The 21,086-nt window shown below is 38.7% G+C and overlaps 1 protein-coding gene across 1 annotated transcript in view; it reads left to right on the forward strand.

Moving 5' to 3' along the window:
• The window catches only part of NUP205 (nucleoporin 205), an 85,246-nt gene that overhangs the window by 27,876 nt on the left and 36,284 nt on the right, over positions 1-21,086 (forward strand). The window contains exons 13-26 of the mRNA XM_044246638.1: positions 1,767-1,949; positions 3,560-3,610; positions 4,212-4,421; positions 6,859-6,958; positions 7,593-7,730; positions 9,043-9,232; positions 10,349-10,469; positions 12,426-12,507; positions 12,831-12,995; positions 13,301-13,425; positions 16,788-16,902; positions 19,386-19,535; positions 20,090-20,161; positions 20,533-20,690. Coding sequence (XP_044102573.1) covers positions 1,767-1,949; positions 3,560-3,610; positions 4,212-4,421; positions 6,859-6,958; positions 7,593-7,730; positions 9,043-9,232; positions 10,349-10,469; positions 12,426-12,507; positions 12,831-12,995; positions 13,301-13,425; positions 16,788-16,902; positions 19,386-19,535; positions 20,090-20,161; positions 20,533-20,690 — 1,860 coding nt within the window. The remainder of the gene's footprint in view (positions 1-1,766; positions 1,950-3,559; positions 3,611-4,211; positions 4,422-6,858; positions 6,959-7,592; positions 7,731-9,042; positions 9,233-10,348; positions 10,470-12,425; positions 12,508-12,830; positions 12,996-13,300; positions 13,426-16,787; positions 16,903-19,385; positions 19,536-20,089; positions 20,162-20,532; positions 20,691-21,086) is intronic.

Raw genomic sequence — 21,086 nt, forward strand, 5'->3', positions numbered from 1 at the left:
GGATGCATGTGTGTTGGTGTTATGTATACATAAAGAATATATTTTTTTATTTGTCTTTTTAATTTTTTTGTATTTTAAAGATTATATTTATTTATTTGACAGAGAGAGAGAGATCACAAGTAGGCAGAAAGACAGGCAGAGAAGCAGGCTCCCTGCCAAGCAGAGAACCCGATGCGGGGCTTGATCCCAGGACACTGAGATCATGACCTGAGCCGAAGGCAGAGGCTTTAACCCACTGAGCCACCCAGGCGCCCCTATTTGTTAATTTTGAAATTTATTTTTAAATTTATTTTTTTATTATAGAGCATGTGCAGGGGATGTGAGAGGGACAAAGGTAGAGACTCAAGCAGGCTCCATGCCAAGTGCAGAGCCCAAAGTGGGGTTCAGTCTCTTGACTCTGAGATCATGACCTGAGCTGAAATCAAGAGTTGGATTCTTAACCGACTGAGACATCCAGGAACCCCAAGAATATTTTTAGCTAAAAAGAAATATTTTTTCCTAAGAAAGAAAAAGAAAGAAAGAAAGAAAGAAAGAAAGAAAAGCCTAAGAGAAGTTATTTACTGAATTATTCTTTTAGTCTTTCCTTACACCAAACCATCTTACCCACCACTATCAAATTAGTCTTTATAAGAAAACACAAGCTTCACGGGCGCCTGGGTGACTCAGTGGGTTAAGCCTCTGCCTTCAGCTCAGGTCATGATCTCAGGATCCTGGGATTGAGCCCCGCATCATGCTCTCTGCTCAGCAGGGAGCCCGCTTTGCCCCCTCTCTCTCTGTCTGCCTCTCTGCCTACTTGTGATCTCTGTGTGTCAAATAAATAAATAAAATCTTTAAACAAAACAAGACAAAACAAAACACAAACTTCATTACATAATCTTTCTACTCAGAAACCTCTTCTACTTGTTCTGTTATTTCCTAGAACAAAATTGCTTAGTGAGACATTCTGTCTTGAGGACAGGAATAGTGTCTTCTAAGTTTTTGGCTTTTCTAGTAATGCTTGTTATTAAACATTAAAACATAAAGTTAGGGGGTGCTTAGGTGACTCAGTCGGTTAAACGTCGGCCTTCTGCACAGTTCATGATCCCGTGGTCTTGGGATTGAGCCCCACATAGGGGTTCCTGGTCAGCGGTGAGCCTGTTTCTCCTTTTGCTGCTCCCTCTACTTGTGCACGTTCCCTCTCTCTGTGTCAAATAAATAAAATATTAAACAAAACAAAAAACCCCCATAAAGTTAGTAGTTATTACTTGTTGAATTAAAATGGAATGGTATTGGCGTGCCTTAGCATCAGCTAAGCATCCAACTTTTATCTCAGGGTTGTGAGTTCAGGCCCTGCATTGGGCTCTATGCTGTGTGTAGAGCCTACTCAAAAAGGAAAGTGGTATATTTTACCCTATATATCTTCATTTTTTTTTCTCAAGAAACTAAAATGTATTCATTCATATATTATAGTAAAAAACAGTCTACATTGTTTAAGAAAAGATTGAAAGTGCTTAGGTAAGATTTATGTGACCCTCATATGGATTATTTTCCAAACTTAGAGCTCTGAAAGTAATTCTAAAATGCTGCTTCTTGTCCCTTCTTTACACTGACTGAGCTGTAATCTGATTTGATCCCTCAAGCATCAGCCATAGGCTCATCTTTGTTTTAGTTTGTATTAAGCCTATGAATACTCAGTATAAGTGCTAGCAATTTAGATGATTCCTGGTCATTTTTCTTAGGTTTTGAAGATGGGAAAGTCTCTCTCATCTTTTGTGTTTGATCCCCAGAGTGAAAATGCTCGTCTGGCACTCTGTGAACATCCTCAGTGGACCCCGGTTGTGGTGATTCTGGGGCTTCTGCAATGCAGTATTCCCCCTGTTCTCAAAGCAGAGCTGCTGAAGACCCTTGCAGCTTTTGGAAAATCCCCTGAAATTGCTGCTTCCCTCTGGCAGTCATTGGAATACACTCAGGTAGTATTATCAGCTCTCTGATTTAATAGTTTGGAAAGTGAGGCTTGATAATATGGTAGAAGCAGGGGCATCCAATTTGCAGCTTCCCCAGTTAGTTATGGTTTGAGTAACGAGCATAGCCTCAGAAATTAACAGGCTTAGGTTTTTCTCTTCTATCAGCTGACAGCTTCACTAGGTTACTGGAGATGGGTTCTTCTCGTAAGACTTTGTTTTCCAGTATCTGTGAGATATTAATAAATGGACAGAATTCCTCAACTCTGTCTTTAAGACCAGGCTGATAAAAGCCTTCAGATATTATTTGTACTCATTAAATGTGGGGAATACCTGTTTTTCTTTTCTGTTGCTTCCTTCCCTGTCCTCCTATACCATACCAGAAGAACGAAGTATCTCTGTTAACACTTATTTCTTTAGATATAAGGGCTATTGGAATTGTTTTGTGAAGATATAGTTACTTTATATATACACACACACACACACACACACTAAGATTAAAAAGGAGAGTAAGGATGTGTTTTACAGAAGTACCTCTGTGAAAATAGTTAGGTGGAATATGTGTTTGTCCAAAAAACAATAAAACATACAGGTGTCTGTGATTCTAACACTATTTTGAAGGAGTGAAATATTCTAGTTATTTTCTAACGTGTGTCCTGAAGATGTAATGCTACTTTATAAGAGCAAAATGAAGGGAGCTGGTGTGTGCTGAGAGGCTGAATCACTTTGGATTTAATATTAATACTTCATTTTTTTTCATTTGCAAATATATCATACTTAGTGTTCTAAGTGCTTAGTGCTGCTTTATACCGAAAATGAAATATGATTAGGTTTAGATATTTTAGATACCCTTAGAGCAAGACTTGTTTTTAAAGGATCCTACCTGATAGTATATTTTCAGCTTGTAAGAGCGGTAAGTAACATAAAATTAAGTGAAATTAATTATACCATTTATTGCTTATGTCCCTAGCAAGGTCAGGTCAGAACATCTTAACTCAGAGCTTTTGCCCACACAAGAAACCTTTTCAAACCTGTTCTTAACAAATTTAATTATTAGTTTTCTGGTTCTAATTGTAGGGCTGGTCTTGAGCATTGGTGAGATTTTGTCCCATAAATCCCAAGATGATTCCTAGAATATCTCAGAGGAAATTTTCTGTCACACTTCTTGTGTGCTCTTAGAAACTACCAGTTTTCTGAAGCCCAGATAATCAGAGGTTCTACCTGAATCTCACATGATTGCTAATGAAAGTGCCATCAGAGACTTTTCAGTTGTGCTTTCTGATCAGCATAAGATATACACATGTGGTTGGGACGCCTGGGTGGCGCAGTTGGTTAAACGACTGCCTCCGGCTCAGGGCGTGATCCTGGAGTCCCGGGATCGAGTCCCACATCAGGCTCCCAGCTCCATGGGGAGTCTGCTTCTCCCTCTGACCTTCTCCTCGCTCATGCTCTCTCTCACTGTCTCTCTCTCTCTCAAATAAATAAAATAAAATCTTAAAAAAAAAAAAAAGATATACACATGTGGTTTGGGAGGAATAGGACTATTATATTGCAGAGCCACTATTTTTCATTGAGGAGTGGGGGGAGTGTTCCTAACATCTATTTCTTACTATTTTAAGATTCTGCAGACCGTGAGGGTTCCAAGCCAGAGGCAAGCTATTGGTATTGAGGTAAAGTTTTCCTTTTTGTTTAAATGTTCTCTATTCATACAGTCACATGATGAAAATTAACAAAATTGTTCCTATCCTGTTAGGGTCCTATAATTTTCAAATTTAATATATTTTCATTTGAAATGTTGTCTGGTCCATGTTGAAATGGAGATAAAATTTTTCCTGAGAGGAACCAAAATACTTCAGATTTCAGAGTTGGGAAAGGATGTTACATGGCAGCCATCCAAGCTGAAAGTTTGCTTTAAATTCAATTTAATTAGGTTACTTGAGTCAACCTGAAATGAGAATTTACTTGTTTTAGTTTTTTGTCTTCTCTCTGTCTACACTCGCCCTCTCTTTTTCATAAGGAAACATGTAAGATTTCTATTTTTAATTCGCAGTTGGGAACAGTATGTGGGAATTTAAAATTCTTCCATCTGATTGATCTAGATTTATATACTACTTTGTGTCTTTTCCTCTAAGTGAAAAATGGTGATATGCATTAGGTTTCTTTTGCTGTGATGATGATAAGCTCAATATTAATGGGTCAATGTCTGCAAATGTTTTGTACTTTATAGCTGATTGTTTTATATTACTAAATGTCTTTATTTTTCATTGGTAGGTTGAACTAAATGAAATAGAATCCCGGTGTGAAGAATACCCATTGACTCGGGCTTTTTGCCAGCTTATTAGTACCCTGGTGGAGAGCTCATTTCCTTCTAATTTGGGTGCTGGCCTGCGGCCCCCTGGCTTTGACCCTTATTTGCAGTTTCTTAGAGATTCTGTGTTTCTCCGATTCCGTACAAGAGCTTACCGGAGAGCTGCTGAAAAGGTAATGTTCAGAGAAAATGTTTTTTGTCCTTACTCATTTATTGCTGCTTTTTCTTTTATGAAAGGTATAAGGTGCTATAGATTCATATTAGCTTTTGCCAGTCAGTAAAATTCATAGTCTTTAATACTGTGTCATTCATGATTTGATTAGTTTATATGCATTTAAAAAAAAAAAAACCCAAATCTGGGCATTAAAACCAAAGCACTGACTTTTTAGTGATCAGTAGTTTAGTTGATATGAATTCGTAGTCATTCAGATCCTTCACTGAACAAATTTGGACCAAAATTGAACCAAAAATGTCATACCGTTGTCAGTTGGAAACTCATTGTCCTTTTTTGGGATGATTTTGTTTAGGAATTAAAATAAGTTAACCCTAACTTGCACACCAATTTCTATAGATTTAGTAGTGCTTTTGGGTTGTGAAGTCTTGGCTTAGTGGGAAGGCGTATTATGATCTGTCAGGTATGTTTGTGATGGATGGAGGCTCAGGGAGCATTGACGTTAACATACATATTTGCTCTGGTTGCAACACACTCAGAACTGAACGTATATATATATATATCATCTTATTTAATTCCAATATTACCCTGAGGCAGGTACTATTAATATTCCCATTTTACAGATGGAGGCTTAGCAAGGTTAAGGAACTTGCTTAAGGTCCAGGACCAGGATTTGAACCTAGGACTATGATTCCAGATTCAAGCTTATAACCTCTAAGCTATGTAAGAGACCCTTCCAGGTTCTGATGTAATTCACTTAGTCTATAAATACTGTTTATTGCCTCACAGAATACCCTTGGATATATCTTGTAGGGACATTTCCGCTTTATTTGTATAATTTTCTGTTTTTTAACCTGTTGGGTTTATTTGTTATTGTATGAGGATTATAAAATTTTTATGCTAATTTGGGACAATTAGGAAAATAGAGAACAATATAAGAAGTAATATTGTCCGTAATCCTGTTACCAAAGGAAGATAACTTAATCTTTTTCCTATACATATATATTTTAATTGAAATAATTAGTTTAGTTTGCCTAAACTTTTTGGCCACTAAATACGGTATCTGAGCACTTCTTCATGCCGTCAAAGATTCTTTGAAAATAGTCTAATGACTGCACGACCTTACTTGTTTTTAGCATGATTCATGTATTCATTCCCCTTTCACTGGACAGTTTATTTCTAGTATTTAGTCTCAAGTACCGGAAATTCATTTTTTGTCAGTTGCTTTATAATTTTTCCTTCTCACATAGTAAAAATAAACACTGAGAGGGGTTTACATTTAAGTCCTCAAATTATCTCAGCGACCAAATAATGGATGCTAAGAATGGCTGTCTCTTTGACAAGATGTTCTGATACATTTTTGCACTTGTCTTAGGTAGCTTATTTGCCTTTTCTTAAAAAGGTCATTATGACCCTAAGTGTTTAGAGCTTCAGTCAGCCACATTCTTTCCAGGTTACTGTTTTTCATTCACGCGTATGGACATTTCCAGTCCTACAATTTTCCCAAGCTACCATTGATTGTGTTTCCGGCCCAGCATACTTAACCCTCAGACTTTTGTTCCTCAACTTCGTGAATTTTTTGCATTTGAAAGTCTTCTTCAGGTTGAACTTCTTTTATTTTAGAACACTAGCTTCTCATAAAAACAGCTTTAGATCTCAATCTAAATAACATAATTAGAGACAGTGTTTGTGTATTTCTCAATCCTAAAATCCATTATTATGTGGTGATAAGCCTTTTTTATTTAAATAAATGATCTTGAAATTTTTGGAAAATATAGCTAAGTGGATAATTTTAAAATAATAATTTTAAAAAATCACTGTATAGTCCCAATTCCCAAACTCTGTCTTGATAAAATTATATGCAGTGGAAATGGTTTTAAAATGGTAATTTAAAAAAACACCCTATCTGTATTTAGCAAACTCCGCCTTCATAAATTCTCCATGATTTTTTTAAAATAAAGTTTTAATTTTACTGTCTATACTGTTGTGTATATTTTTCCTTTGGCATAAATATTTTTCCTTGTTACACGGCTTTAAAAAACATTTTTTAACAGAAACGTGTTAATGGGGTCATTAGGGGGCAAGCCCAGCAGTGACTGAGTCCTCTTCACTTTTTTGGCTAGGGCCATAAGGTAGAATACTGGTCTGGGAATAGAAGTCCAGACCTTGTATTGCCAGTACCTTTGCTACCAAGTTTTATGGTTTTGGGGAAGTTACTCATGCTCTGAGCTTCATTTGTTTCCTCTGTGAAATAAGGGTGATTAGATGATGTCTCAGAACCTTTACAGCTGGGATTTTTAGAGAAAATAGGAAGTATTTGACATTTCAGAGAAGGGACTTTTTCATGTTCTGGAAAAAAGTAGGAGGAATGGAAAGCCTAGCAAGGCTATCACCTTGGACTGTTTTATTGTTACTGTCACGTTTATTTCTTTCTGTAGTGGGAAGTTGCTGAGGTTGTTTTGGAGGTGTTTTATAAATTGCTCAGAGATTATGAGCCTCAACTGGAAGATTTTGTAGACCAGTTTGTGGAATTACAAGGTAATTTAGTTCTGTCACTTTCCAATAAGCTGTCAGCTATTTGTAAAGCTATTTGTAATTTATAAATTATAAGATACAAATTATTTCTAAGTTTGTGAATTAAGTTAGAATGTAATCTTTTTTGTTACATTATTTTAGTTATTTTCATTGTTCTGAGAAAGAGAAAATAAAGTAAAATTTTGCTGAATGAAAGACAACACTGCCTTACAGATTCTTGGATAGTTAACATGTTATAGGTAACTAACTGCTCTGAGCAAAACAGCCCTTTTGGGAATTATAGCTGTATATAGTTTGTGTCCTTGTCTCTATATTGAACCTTGCCCGTTTAGATGCCATTTAATTTATAAGTTTCATACATTTCATATAAATCAAGGGTCTGACAAAAATACTAACTGTTGGGGCGCCTGGGTGGCTCAGTGGGTTAAGCCGCTGCCTTCGGCTCAGGTCATGATCTCAGGGTCCTGGGATCGAGTCCCGCATTGGGCTCTCTGCTCAGCAGGGAGCCTGCTTCCCTCTCTCTCTCTCTGCCTGCCTCTCCGTCTACTTGTGATTTCTCTCTGTCAAATAAATAAAATCTTTAAAAAAAAAAAAATACTAACTGTTCGTCTTTTGGATTGTGTTGTGTTCTATTTAGGAGAAGAAATCATAGCCTACAAGCCACCAGGATTTAGTCTCATGTATCATCTTCTGAATGAGTCACCAATGTTGGAGCTTGCCCTTAGTTTACTGGAAGAAGGTGTTAAGCAGCTGGATACCTATGCCCCTTTCCCTGGTATGTGCCTGAATGTCTTAATGTCATGAAAACAGTTCTCATATTTTCATTTTTTTGTAAGCAGAGGGTTTGAAAGAGATGATTTCTGAAGTTCTTTTTCACTGTGAGATTCTTCATAGGTGTTTCCAGTGAGTCATGCAATGCAAGCATATTAAAAGTGAAAGTACAGTACAGAGACTCACTATCACTGTGCCTCATTGCATGGTTTTTTTTTTTTTCTTTTTTTTTTTTCCAATTTATTTATTTTCAGAAAAACAGTATTCATTATTCTTTCACCACACCCAGTGCTCCATGTAAGCCGTGCCCTCCATAATACCCACCACCCGGCACCCCGACCTCCCACGCCCCCGCCACTTCAAACCCCCCAGATTGTTCCTCAGAGTCCACAGTCTTGCATGGTTTTTTTAATCGGTAGTTATAATCATGTTTCTTTCACTTTAATATCTGTAACATGCCTAAATATAAATCTAAGGTACTTTTTGTTTTCTTGTCCATACAGTTTTTGTAAAGGTACTTAATTGGTGGTTCATAGTGTTCAGTAAGTTTTATTCAGAATCATTACTGTTGCTAATTATCATGATTTATTGAGTGCTTAATATTCATTTGGTGCTTTTAAAAGCACATTTAACACATTTAATCTGTACAAAAGCCCTATTATTATTAGATACTGTTATTTCCGGTTTGCAAATAAGGAAATTGGTGCAACAAATTGGTTTCGTATCTTTCCACAGTAAGCTGTGGCTCTGATTTGAACCTCGGCAGTTTGGCTTCAGAGTCCATGTATTTTAAATTTGAATGGTGGGATTGTAGATGATCCTGTTCAAATTCTGTTTATTTATTTACACATTTTCTGCAGTGAGTATGTATTACTCTAAATCAGTTTCTCAGTCTTGGTGCCATTGACATCTTGGGCCATGAAATTCTTTGCTCTGGGGACTGTCCTGTGCACTCTAGGCCTCTAACCACTAGATGCCTGTAGAGCTTTCCCAATTGTGACAACGAAAAGTATCTCTAGGTCTTGCTGTGTATCCCCTTGGGCCTAAATCACCCCCCAGTCTCGGAACCATTTCTCCAAATAATTAAGGAAGAGCTAAGGGAAAGTGATTGAGAAGCCACTGCATATGGGGATTCTTAAGTTAACGGTAATTACCGTGAATTGGCATGGATGAGTAGTTTTATGAAGTTGCTGCTGCAAGTGAACATTTGAGGGCTTTTTAAGTCCAGAACTTGTCCCTTAGCTTGTTTTCCTAAGAACTGTGCATTTCTAAGGTTCATGTAGAACTTTCTAACTTCAGTTTGTGTTTTTTTGTAGGGAAGAAACACTTGGAGAAGGCAGTACAGCATTGCCTTGCACTTCTCAATCTGACTCTGCAAAAGGAAAATCTCTTTATGGATCTTCTAAGAGAGAGTCAGCTGGCTCTAATCGTCTCTCCTTTAGAACAACTGTTACAGGGAATCAATCCCAGAACTAAGAAGGCCGATAATGTGGTGAATATTGCCAGGTAAGTTACAATTGTAGGTAGAAAAATGATGAAATAAATCACGTGGGCATTTTATCTTTGATTTCCAAATCTGGTAAGCTCCCTCATTCATTACTTGGTGGGTGGAGGGCTCATTTCGTTCTTGCTTTCTTTAGTCCTTCTTATTTTAATTACTCTGACCTTTGTGGTTTCTTTTTTTCTTTCTAATGGGTTCCACATCCTAAACATTTCTGAGTATAAAATGACATTATCTTAATATTGTTTGTCTCCTTGAGGGGAACCCTCTCACACTGTTGGTGGGAATACAAACTGATGCAGCCACTCTGGGAAACAGTATGGAGGTTCCTCAAAAAGTTAAAAATAGAGCTACCCTATGACCCAGCAATTGAACTAGTAGGTATTTATCCAAAGGATACAAATACAGTGACTCGAAGGGGCACATGCACCCCAATCTTTATAATTGCAGTGTTCATAATAGCTGAACAGTAGAAGGGCTGAAACAAAACAGATTAAGTGTAGGGGAAGGGAAGGAAAAATAAAATAAGATGAAAATTAAGAGGGAGGCAAACCACGAGAGATGCTCAACTCCAGGAAACAATATAATATTATATATACTATATATCACTATAAATATATAGTTTGTTTCCTTTAGGGAAGCTGGAAGTTTGGCGGTTAGGAACTAGGAAGAAAACTTCTCACTTATACATCCTAGCTTCCAGTGGTTTTCTTGGCAGTGTTTGTTGTTCTGTGACTTGTAGAGGCATCACCCTGATTGCTGTCTTCAGCTTCACATGGTGTTCTCCCTGTGTGTGTGTCTGTTTTGAATCCCCCTCTAATTTTAATAACCCATCATTGGACTAGGGCTGCATGTAGTCTGTAATGACTTCACCTTAACTTGATTGACTATGTCTGCAAAGACCCTGTTTCCAAATAAGGTCACTGTGGGTTTGGATATCGTGATTGAATTTTGGAGGAATGCCATTCAACCCACAACAGACTGCATCTAGTTAGAACGGAAACCTTTATCTCATTTACCCAGGAGTGCTATATGCCCTGGTTCTACATGTTCTTTGTTGAGAGGTGTGAAAAGCCAAAAGTTTCGTCACGTTGTTCCTCAAATGTTTTTTTGCTTTAAAGATACCTGTATCATGGCAATACTAATCCGGAATTGGCTTTTGAAAGTGCCAAGATCCTCTGCTGTATCTCTTGCAACTCCAATATTCAGATAAAATTGGTTGGAGATTTCACACATGACCAGGTAACTGATTTTGTTGTTGTTATTTCTTTTGGTACATTCTGAGTGCATATGGAAGTCACAGTGTCTGTGGAGGACTCTTACTCGTGTTTATGAAAAAATTCTTTGAGAGTAAGTGTATGTGTATATGATGGTGAAAACCTATCCATGTCCTGGGCTGTGATTCGTGTTTGAAGAGTGTACCATCCGCAGTGATGCTGCAGATGCTGTGGTGTGTGCCTGGCAGGCGGAGTGAGACTCTTGCTCTGAGTACATTAAGGGGATAAGGTTTCTCAGTGTAGCTTCTGCTTGTGTTTGCATCCTTTGTTTCACTCTGTCGGTCACTCTGACTGTAGTCTGAGCCTGTGCAGTTGTGAATGTGTCTCACTATTGAGTTGTCTACTGTTGCGGTTTTCTGGTAACTTCCATTTGTGTCACTTCATTTGATACTGCACTTTAGACAGTTTTCAGATGCTATTCTGTTAAACTGATTTATAATCTCTTTCTGTCCTGGATAAGTCGTTTCTATGCTGAATAGCTACCTTTGGGGAATTCGCTGCTTTTTTCCCCTCTTTATAAGCATTTGTCCCCTTGTATCTTCACATTAGAAAGCACTACTTTAGCTAGTTGAATTTTGTTGTGTACTCCTTGGTAGCTGAATTTTGTTATGTACAGTCTTTTTTTTTTTTTTTTTTTAAGATTTTTTTTTATTTATTTGACAGAGCGGGATCACAAGTAGGCAGAGAGGCGGGCAGAGAGAGAGAGGAGGAAGCAGGCTCCCCTCCAAATGGAGAGCCTGATGCGGGACTTGATCCCAGGACCTTGAGATCATGACCTGAGCCGAAGGCAGAGGCTTAACCCACTGAGCCACCCAGGCGCCTTGTACAGTGTTTTAAAAGAGGGACTCTTGGGGTGACAGAGTGGCTCAGTTGGTTGGGTGTCTGAGTGTTCGTTTTGGTTCAGGTCAAAATTTCACAGTCCCGAGATGAAGCCCCATGTCAGGCTCTGTGCTCAGTGGGAGATTCTCTTTCTCATTCTCCCTCTGTCCCTCCCTTGCTCATGCACTCTCTCTTTTTCTCTCAAATAAATAAAATTGTTAAAAAACAAAACAGAGACTCCTCGGGCCTTTTGGATGGGACAGATATTCATTTTGTATCACTCTTCCTCATATTGCAAGACTCTTAGCATCCCTGGTCCCCTGCCACTGTCTGTCGGTAATAATCTCTAGTTGTGACAACTCAGAATGCCCCCACATATTTCGAAGTGCCATCTGGAGTGGCAGTGCCACCCAGGTTGAGAACCACTGTCTGATCTAGCTTTTGGATAAGGTTCTTGAAAACTACATGATAGGGAGGATTGTATTGTCGTCAGAATCCTCCTTTGTTGGGCTAATAATCAGTGTATCACCTATATACTGAAGTAAAGTTCCATTAATCAATTGTAACAAACCCCACAAAAACTATATGAGAGGAGATGTGGAAAGTGAGGGTTCTTAGCTCATTCATATACATTTGAGTATGAATTATTATTACCAATTTTAATATCCTGCTCGAGTCCTCGAGGAGACTGGGTAATGTCTAATCTTTCAGCCCAGCCCAGAAACAAATTCTAAAGAGAGAAGTTGAGAATTTTATTTTATATTTTAGTTAAGATCTCATAGCATTGGGTATACAATGAGGAGGTCATCAGATGGCAATTCAATGTTATTTTTTTAAACTGGTTTGATATTTTGGGAAAGGAAATTAGGGAAGCGAGTTTTGAAACCAATAAAAAATATTTGTTTCTTTGTTTCTATAGAGAGCTAACTTACGGCAATTTAAGGAATTGCATTTCCTATTAAAAGTGAAATTGAAACCTAAATACTTTAGGGATTTGCCTTTTTTCTTTATAAACAAGTGTCTATAAAGAAATGTATCATAGTTTCTCTGATATTTAAGAAGTTTATAATTTGTCTTTTAAAAAATCTTTATATGACCCCAGGGTGTAAGTCAGAAGCTGATGGCTGGATTTGTGGAGTGTTTGGATAGTGAAGACACAGAAGAATTTGTACGTCTAGAAGAGGGTATGTCTTCTACTACCATGTATTGTTTAAATACATACAATATAAATAAATAATATAAATAATATAAAGAAAATTATTTCTTTATATTATATAAATAATATAAATAATATAAAGAAAACTGTTAACTGTTTCTTGGTGATAAAAGAGAAGTTTGAGAATTTGCTAGCACAAACATGTAAGGCTTTAAACAAATCTGCATTCTAATGGCTGATGAAGTGAACTTAAAGAGAACATGGAGGTTTGGAATACAAGCTTTATATATTTAAACTTATCTTGACCTTTTTATTGTTTTGTAACTTTGTGTCATGAATTTCCACATGAAGGATCAGAACTTGAAAAGAAATTAGCTGGAATCCGTCATGAAACAAGAATCCACATCTTGAATCTTCTCATCACCTCTCTGGAACGCAACCCCCCCAACCTTGCTCTCTACCTTCTGGGCTTTGAACTGAAGAAACCTGTCAGTACTACAAACCTGCAAGATCCAGGTATAGCCAGAGGACACGTAGACATTGATTTCTTTTCATCTTTATGTAGCTAAGTGGTCATTCGTTGAATTCTGGGCTCCTGGGATAATTCACTGGCAGGGAGAGGTCAGATGGTAGTTAAGTCTTTAGAACTTAGATCTAAATCAACAAATTAAGCCTTGGAGAATTTATTAATTTTCTACAGCATTATTTGAAAGTGTGTTTACAGTGGAGCATATATTTGTGGAGTTTAATATTTATAAAAGGATTTTTAGGTTTTTAATGCAAAAATTTGAAAAGCTGAATTTCTTTTTGGTTTCTCGTAGGAGTGTTGGGTTGCCCTCGGACATGCCTTCACGCCATTTTAAACATCTTGGAGAAGGGAACTGAAGGGAGAACAGGCCCAGTGGCAGTGAGAGAATCTCCTCAACTTGCCGAACTGTGTTACCAGGTATACAGAAGGCTGTATTTAATAGCAGTTAGTAGGAGAGATTTAAGAAATGCTTGAATATATCACAGATCTGGAAGTATACCAGTAAGACTTGAGTTGTGAGTTTGGCTTGTCTTTCATTTATAGATAAAATCCGTGGAGCACAAACCCCAAGAACCTATAGATGTATAGATCTTATGTGTTGCTCCCTTGAGAAATGAGGGAAAGTAGATTTTCGAGATGGATTTTGACCTGGTAGTGTAGAAAGTGTCCAGTGGTGCTGTTTCAAGTTGTTTCTTTTTGGTGAAGAAAGTAGTGGATTTGGGTCAGAAGACCTCTGATTCTCATCTCGGTCCCTTAACGAGCTACATCAGCTTGGGCATGGCGCGCAACTTGTCTGTGTGTGTCTGTGTGTGCGGTGGGCTATTGTGAGACTTAGCTGAGGATGTAGGACTGTGGGTGAAAGCGCTGTTTAAGAACCACGTGACTCCAGCACTGGAGCCAAATGTAAGGTGTTGGAAAGTCACAGTAGTGCCAAGTTGAAACTGTCCTGAGAGCTTCTGTTTTGCCTTTGTTCACTTACAATTATTTCTCATCTTACTCATTTTGTGTTTGAAAAACTAGGCTCTTTAAGGTGTGACTCATTTCTTAATTTCAGTAGCACCCTTGATTCACGTTTTCAGAGTAAGAAAGGCATTGTTGGCTTCTAGTGACCTGGAGATTTTTCTTCATTATGCTCCCATTTTTCTTTTTGTAGTTCTTCACAATTTTCTTCTGTCCTCTGGCTGTCCAAACAGTACTTCACTGTGAGTCCTGTGAGGAAGACCTGTAAGCTTGGTATCCCTCAGAATCAAAATGGGGGAACGAACTTGATGTGCATTTTAGCAGTGCTCTAGAATTCGACATATTTAGGTAGAAGTAGTTGATAAGGTCAATCTAAAGGAGTTAGGCTAAAGGCTAAAGGAGGCTAGAGGAGTTAGGCAGATGAAGTAAGTGAACAGAGCCAGATTTAAGACAGAGGTGGGGAGAGGGCAGTAGGGGAAAGTCTGACAGACTGGAAAGCAGAAGCGCTGCTACTCAGCTCCGCTGATTTTCACCACATCAGAGTGCGGGCCCTGGTTCGCCCAGATGCTCTGGTTTGTATCCACCGTCCTGACCAACGAAAACATGTCTATCCCAGCGGTCTGCCAGCTTCTTACAGCTGCTCTGTGACTTCACTACTCAAACTGGGGTCCAGCCTCATCAGCCGGCCCCCCTCAGGAGCTTGGTAGTGCCGAAGCTCAGGTCCCGCTCCAGACTGCTGAGTCAGAATCTGCACTGCTCCATTTTTAATGGAAGATGCTTCCTTCCCCCATAGGCTTATACTTTATCCTGCTTCCCTTGTAGCAAAGGGAAGAGTTTGGACCTTCCTGATATCTTCGTCATCTAGCAGTACAAGGCCTTCTGGATGAAGACGTTGAGACTGAGCCTGTTCCTTTGCGCTCCCTCTGAGGATGGAGATTTTTCCTGCCTCGTCTTGGGAACTGGGGAGGTTATTGGGCACACACTTGTAGAATGGCTTGTAGTGTTTCGGGAACTCACTTGCCGTGTCCTTCCTCCGACAGTGTGACCTCTCCCACATCTTTGAGCATCTGTTCTTGTATCTTCTCAGTAGAGAAGATCTTGTATCTTCCCTGCTGAGCAGAGAGCCTGATGCAGGGTCTCAATCCCAGAACCCTGAGATCATCTTCTCAAGTGGCCACATAATATGGATAGCTGATTTTGTTTTGTTTGGAGAAGTTCAGTATTAGCTTCTCAAATGCTTATTTGTTTATAGAGTACCAAAAATAACATCGCAGCTATCTGGAAGACCAGCGTACGTCTGCAACCGCACAATTCAAGTTTTACCTTGTGTTATTTTTTAGTTTTTTTCCTTGTGTAGACATGGTTTGTGTAGTTCTTTCTACTGACAGCTTCCTGCTCTGCTGCAGTGTAAATTACTTGTAGATTGTTGCCAGGTTCTTTGCTTTAGCCAACATCTTCAGAACTTTTTGTATTTTTCTCTCTCTCTCTTTTTTTTGAAGATTTTATTTATGTATTTGACAGAGAGAGAGTGAGAGAGGGAACACAAGCAGGGGGAGTGGGAGAGGAAGAAGCAGGCTTCCTGCTGACCAGGGAGCCCAGTGTGGGCTCGATCCCAGGACTCTGGGATCAGGACCTGAACCGAAGGTAGATGCTTGACTGAGCCACGCAGGTGTCCCTGTTGTTCTGTATTTTTCTTAAGAATATAAGGACAGACATGGATTTATAGTTGATTGTCATTACTGGTTTTATAAATTCACAATGAACACCGAATTGGCGAATATTGAGTCATTGCTCCTAGGGGAAACTTAGTGTTAAGCCTGTAAGCCTTGGATCCCGGCAACCAATAATTCAATAACCTGGTTATATGTGTTTCTGTTAAAAGACACTTTACTTAATACATATCATTGATTCGTTAGCATTGAACTCAAGGCGAGTAGCACTACAGCTCATGCCTGAATGAAGCTTACCTAACACCTGTATTTTCTCTGTAAGGCACGTCCTAGCCTTCTTGTACTTGGGAACACTTAATTCAGCCCTATGCTTGGGGGCTATTTTAAATAGCGAAATCACAAAATATGAAAAACAGGCACAAAATAGGAAAAACAGATCACATACAATATATAGAAAGGACAGCTGTTACAACATTAAAGCTGAAATCAGGACAGAGCATTGCCTTCTTCGGCCTCAGCTGAGACGGTGCAAGGTGTTATTTAATCTGCATCTTCTATTTTTTTTTTTAATTGCTTCAATTCTGGTAAATTTTTTATCTTCCTGAGAGTCAGATAAATTAAGTACAGTTTTTAGAAGTTACTTTGAGTATTTTGCTATTAATAATAATTGAAGGGGTGCCTGGATGGCTCAGTGGTTTAAGCCTCTGCCTTTGGCTCAGGTCGTGGTCTCAGGGTCCTGGGATCGAGCCCCATATCGGGCCCTCTGCTCGGCGAGGAGCCTGCCTCCCCTTCTCTCTCTGCCTGCTGCTCTGCCTACTTGTGATCTCTCTCTCTCTTTCAAATAAATAAATAAAAATCTTTTAAAAATAATAACTAAAATATTAAACTTAACTGTGTGTATTAACAAACATACTTAGCCTGACTCCAAGATTAGCTCTGTAGTGATGTCATCAGCGCTCTCAGTTATATTCCAGTACGTTGTCTTGCGTTGGCTTCCCTACAACTGCTTGTACCTGAGCATGTGTTTTATGTGTATTTATCTATTTTGCTTGAGTTACCGATGGGTGTTAGTTTCTGGTTCACCTTTTACCTTAAAATTTTGAACACACAGAAAATGACCTGGGGCTTTGCGCATCTCTAACCCTTCAGGTGATCTATCAGTTGTGCGCCTGCTCGGACACTTCCGGTCCCACCATGAGGTACTTGAGAACCAGCCAGGACTTTTTATTTTCTCAGTTGCAACATTTACCTTTCTCTAACAAAGGTAGGACATTATTTTCCCATACCATTAATATCTAATTTGTCAAGCCTGTGTTGCCTGGTTTTATTTGTACAGTGTTGGTGGTGGGGGGTAGCAGTTACAGTATTTGTGGAATTCTGCTTTCATTTTGTTACTTTGCTTCTTTGTTACTTTGGATTGCTTCTGTAATTGTTCTCGAGAAGCCTCATGTTCTAGCTGCTGGCATAAAATTACTTAAAAATAGCTTGCCAGGGATAGAATTTATCCTTGTTCTACCAAATAAAAATTTTTAATTTTGTTGAAGAGATAAGAAAGTACTTATATAAGATGATTCTGGAAATTCAGATTTTTCTGAGTGAAGGTGTTTAATTACAATCTGTTGTTTTACTTTTGTTTCTTGTGTATATATTGAAACCAATTCAGGTCTTGACATGAGAAATGGAAAACTCAGTACGGTGGAAAACCATAGGGGAGTTTATTGATGGGGCCAACACAATCCCAGGCTACCTGTGTTTTATAGGATTCTACTTTATATAATTTTCTTTCTGATCATTTTGTAACAATTTTCTTAATTCATATTATATCTAGATAGTGTAGTCTATGGAGTTTTTTTTAAGATTATTTAGTATCATCTTTATGTTTTGGGAAATACAAGCTCACAGATTGCATAATAAATTCTTATTACTAGGAATTATCAGCTACTAATCTACTTTTTAGAGTGATGGTTTGAGAGGCCCTGAGGAATTATCTAATAGCAAAATATTTTTTACTTCATTCTCCTATTAAGCATGTCTTATTTTTAGTCCTAAGATTTTGTTTATATAACAAGGTTTTTAAGAAGCCCTCTTTTCTATCTAATTAGGAAGAAAAGTTAATGTCTTATCTATTACTGTATCTGTCTTTTTAAAAGTGAATCTAGTTTTGCCTGTTGGCAGTAGAGCTGGTGGCAGTAGTAGTATTTGGTGTATTTTAAAGATTTTATTTATTTATTTGAGGGAGAGAGAGAGAGATCACAAGTAGGCAGAGGCAGGCAGAGAGAGGGGGAAGCAGGCTTCCTGCCGAGCAGAGAGCCCGATGCGAGGCTCGATCCCAGGACCTTAGATCATGACCTGAGCTGAAGGCAGAGGCTTAAACCACTGAGCCACCCAGGCGCCCCTGGTGTATTTTATATTTATACTTTTAGAAATTAAGACTTTAGATCAGGCATATTAAGAATATTGGATTCAAAAGCTTTAAGTGATTCTCAATCCTAATTATATAGTTTCATTTTTGTTCTTGTTTCTGGAAAGGTTTTAGTATGACCGAGTAGGCTCGGTCCTTCTTGATAGCAGCTTTCCTCGTGGCTGGCAGGACATTGCGAAATTTGTCTCATCTTCTTGGTGTCAAGAAAAAGGCCCCCCCCCCTTTTTCTTGATGAACTTGAGAGCCCCTTGCTCTTGGAGACCTTGAGTGGCTCCACAGCATATCTTGGATAGTGTCTACATGAACTTGGTGTTCTTATTTATTTATTTATTTATTTGTCAGAGAGAGAGGGAGAGAGAGCAAGCACAGGCAGAGTCAGAGGGAGAAGCAGGCTCCCTGCGGAGCAAGGAGCCCGATGTGGGACTCGATCCCAGGACGCTGGGATCATGACCTGAGCCGAAGGCAGCTGCCCAACCAACTGAGCCACCCAGGCATCCCTGAACTTGGTGTTCTTGATGAAGTGCCTGTCATGGCTGGGCCTCAGCTTTCTCATGTTCTTGGTCACCCTGTGGCCCCTATTGAGGCCCACAGCCATAGGATGGCTCAGGGCCATGGCTGTAGCTCTTGAGTCACTGCTATGGTGTAAAGATGAATGCTAATTCTGTGTTAAATCAGGTGGCCTTGATTATCTCAAGAGATGTAAAATTATGAGTTATATATTTGTTTTAGAAAATAAAAGTCAAACTGTATGTTAGGGCTTTTTTTTAAAATAAGTTATATATTTGAGAATTAATTTTTTTCAAGTATGAAGTTCCATATTAATGTCCAAATAGGACAGACTTATAATTCTGTAGATCTCTGTAAAGTTCTGGTAATGGGAGCTTGATTATCTTGTATTCTTCATTTGCTTTGGCTTATCTTTTTTTTTTTTTTTAAAGATTTTATTTATTTATTTGACAGACAAAGATCACAAATAGGCAGAGAGGCAGGCAGAGAGAGAGAGAGAGGAGGAAGCAGGCTCCCCGCAGAGCAGAAAGCCCGACGTGGGGCTTGATCCCAGGACCCTGGGCAGAGGCTTTAACCCACTGAGCCACCCAGGCTCCCCTGCTTTGGCTTATCTTTTATAGACATATACTTGTTTATTTTTTCTCTCTTAGCATCTGTTTTTGCTTTTTTAATTTCCTTAGAGTGATAAATTATTATGATGGCAGGTTTCAGAAGTTACTGACTGTGTTACGTCGAAACATACCTGATGAGTTACAGAATTTAGGTCTGTTACGATCCTGTGTTACTACTCTGAAACCAAATCTCTATGTAACTTGCAGAGTATGAAATGTCTATGTTGAACCAGATGTCATGGCTAATGAAAACTGCCTCCATAGAACTAAGGGTAACTTCTCTGAATCGTCAACGGTCACATACCCAGAGGCTCCTGCATCTCTTACTGGATGACATGCCCGTGAAACCGTACTCAGGTCAGCGTGTATGCACTGGCATTTGTTTTATTGTGCTGCTGACTGGTCTTTGTGAATGTGAGCACAACAGTCTTGTGCTTAGCATGTAATTGTAGACCAAATAAGTTCTTCTGTCTTTAGAATTTTCTTCCTTAAAACACAGAATTTTAAGTCATCCCAGCAGAAGCATCCACTTTCTGCTATATTCATATCCACAAATATTCAGTGGAGTGTGTGTCACACTGAGCCAGCATGACCCATGATATTTTAATGTGTCTTATGCATGCAAATTAAGCATAAGCTTTTCTAATCATCTCACTGGCATGATTGGGTCCTGCCTCTTTGGGAGTTCTGATTATCCTCTTTACAATTGTGAAGTGGATCTCCTAGGAACGGAAAGAATTAGATGAATGTTGTTGGTAAGTTCTCATCATCTCTGCATTTCAATTATCCTTTTGCAGAGGACTCTTTGACCTAGTAGCAGTGACCTAGAAAAGAAATACTTTGTTATTTCCAAATAAATGTTACAAGTGTGTTGTTCTTTTCCTAATCTGCTATTATTGATGCTCTAACAGATGGTGAAGGAGGAATAGAAGATGAAAATAGGTCTGTCTCTGGGTTCCTTCACTTTGACACTGCTACAAAAGGTAAAGCCCTTTGAATCTGTAACGACTTTATAGGTATATATTAAATTGCTTAAAATTTTAGAAGGTAATTATTACTCCTGTATCTGCAAATTCTGAACTGGTATAGAAAAGTGGATTATTTGCCACAGAAAAGTGGAAAGGATTATTTGCCATTCAGAAATAATTTTTTTTAAATTAGGATGAATGAATGGAAAAAATGTTCTTGTAAATGGGTATATTAGAAATAAAGTCAAATTTAGATTTCAACCCAGTCTTCTGTTGCTGGACTTGCTTGAACATAGCACAGCCTTTGCGCGTGAGCTGAGTACAATGGTTTGCTCTTCTCCTGATGGTCCCAAGTAAAACTGAACTACTTTTTATTTTTTTTCTAGTACGTCGAAAAATTTTAAGTATTCTTGACTCGATTGACTTCAGTCAGGAGATCCCTGAGCCTTTGCAGTTAGATTTCTTTGATCGGGCCCAGATCGAACAAGTTATTGCTAACTGTGAACACAAGAATTTACGGGGACAGACAGTCTGCAATGTCAAGGTGAGGATTAGTCTGAAGTGTGTGCAGTATCAGGTGCTTCTGACTTTGAGTCATCGGAGAAAAATAGAGCTATATAGTTGTTTTCTGATAAGGATTTTGGTTCATTGGGCTGTGGTTTTCATTTTTCAAATAGCTGGGAAATGAAACTGAATAAGCCACACTAACTTTACCTCTTTTTTTTTTTTTTTTAAAGATTTTATTTATTTATTTGACAGAGAGAGATCACAAGTAGGCAGAGATGTAGGCAGAGGGAGAGGGAGGGGAGAAGCAGGCTCCCCGCTGAGCACAGAGTCCAATGCGGGGCTTGATCCCAGGACCCTGAGATCACGACCTGAGCTGAAGGCAGAGGCTTAACCCACTGAGCCACCCAGGCGCCCCTTGACTTGACCTCTTCAA

This window comes from Neovison vison, chromosome 4 (genome assembly GCF_020171115.1).
Source record: "Neovison vison isolate M4711 chromosome 4, ASM_NN_V1, whole genome shotgun sequence".
NCBI classification, from domain to species: Eukaryota; Metazoa; Chordata; class Mammalia; order Carnivora; family Mustelidae; genus Neogale; species Neogale vison.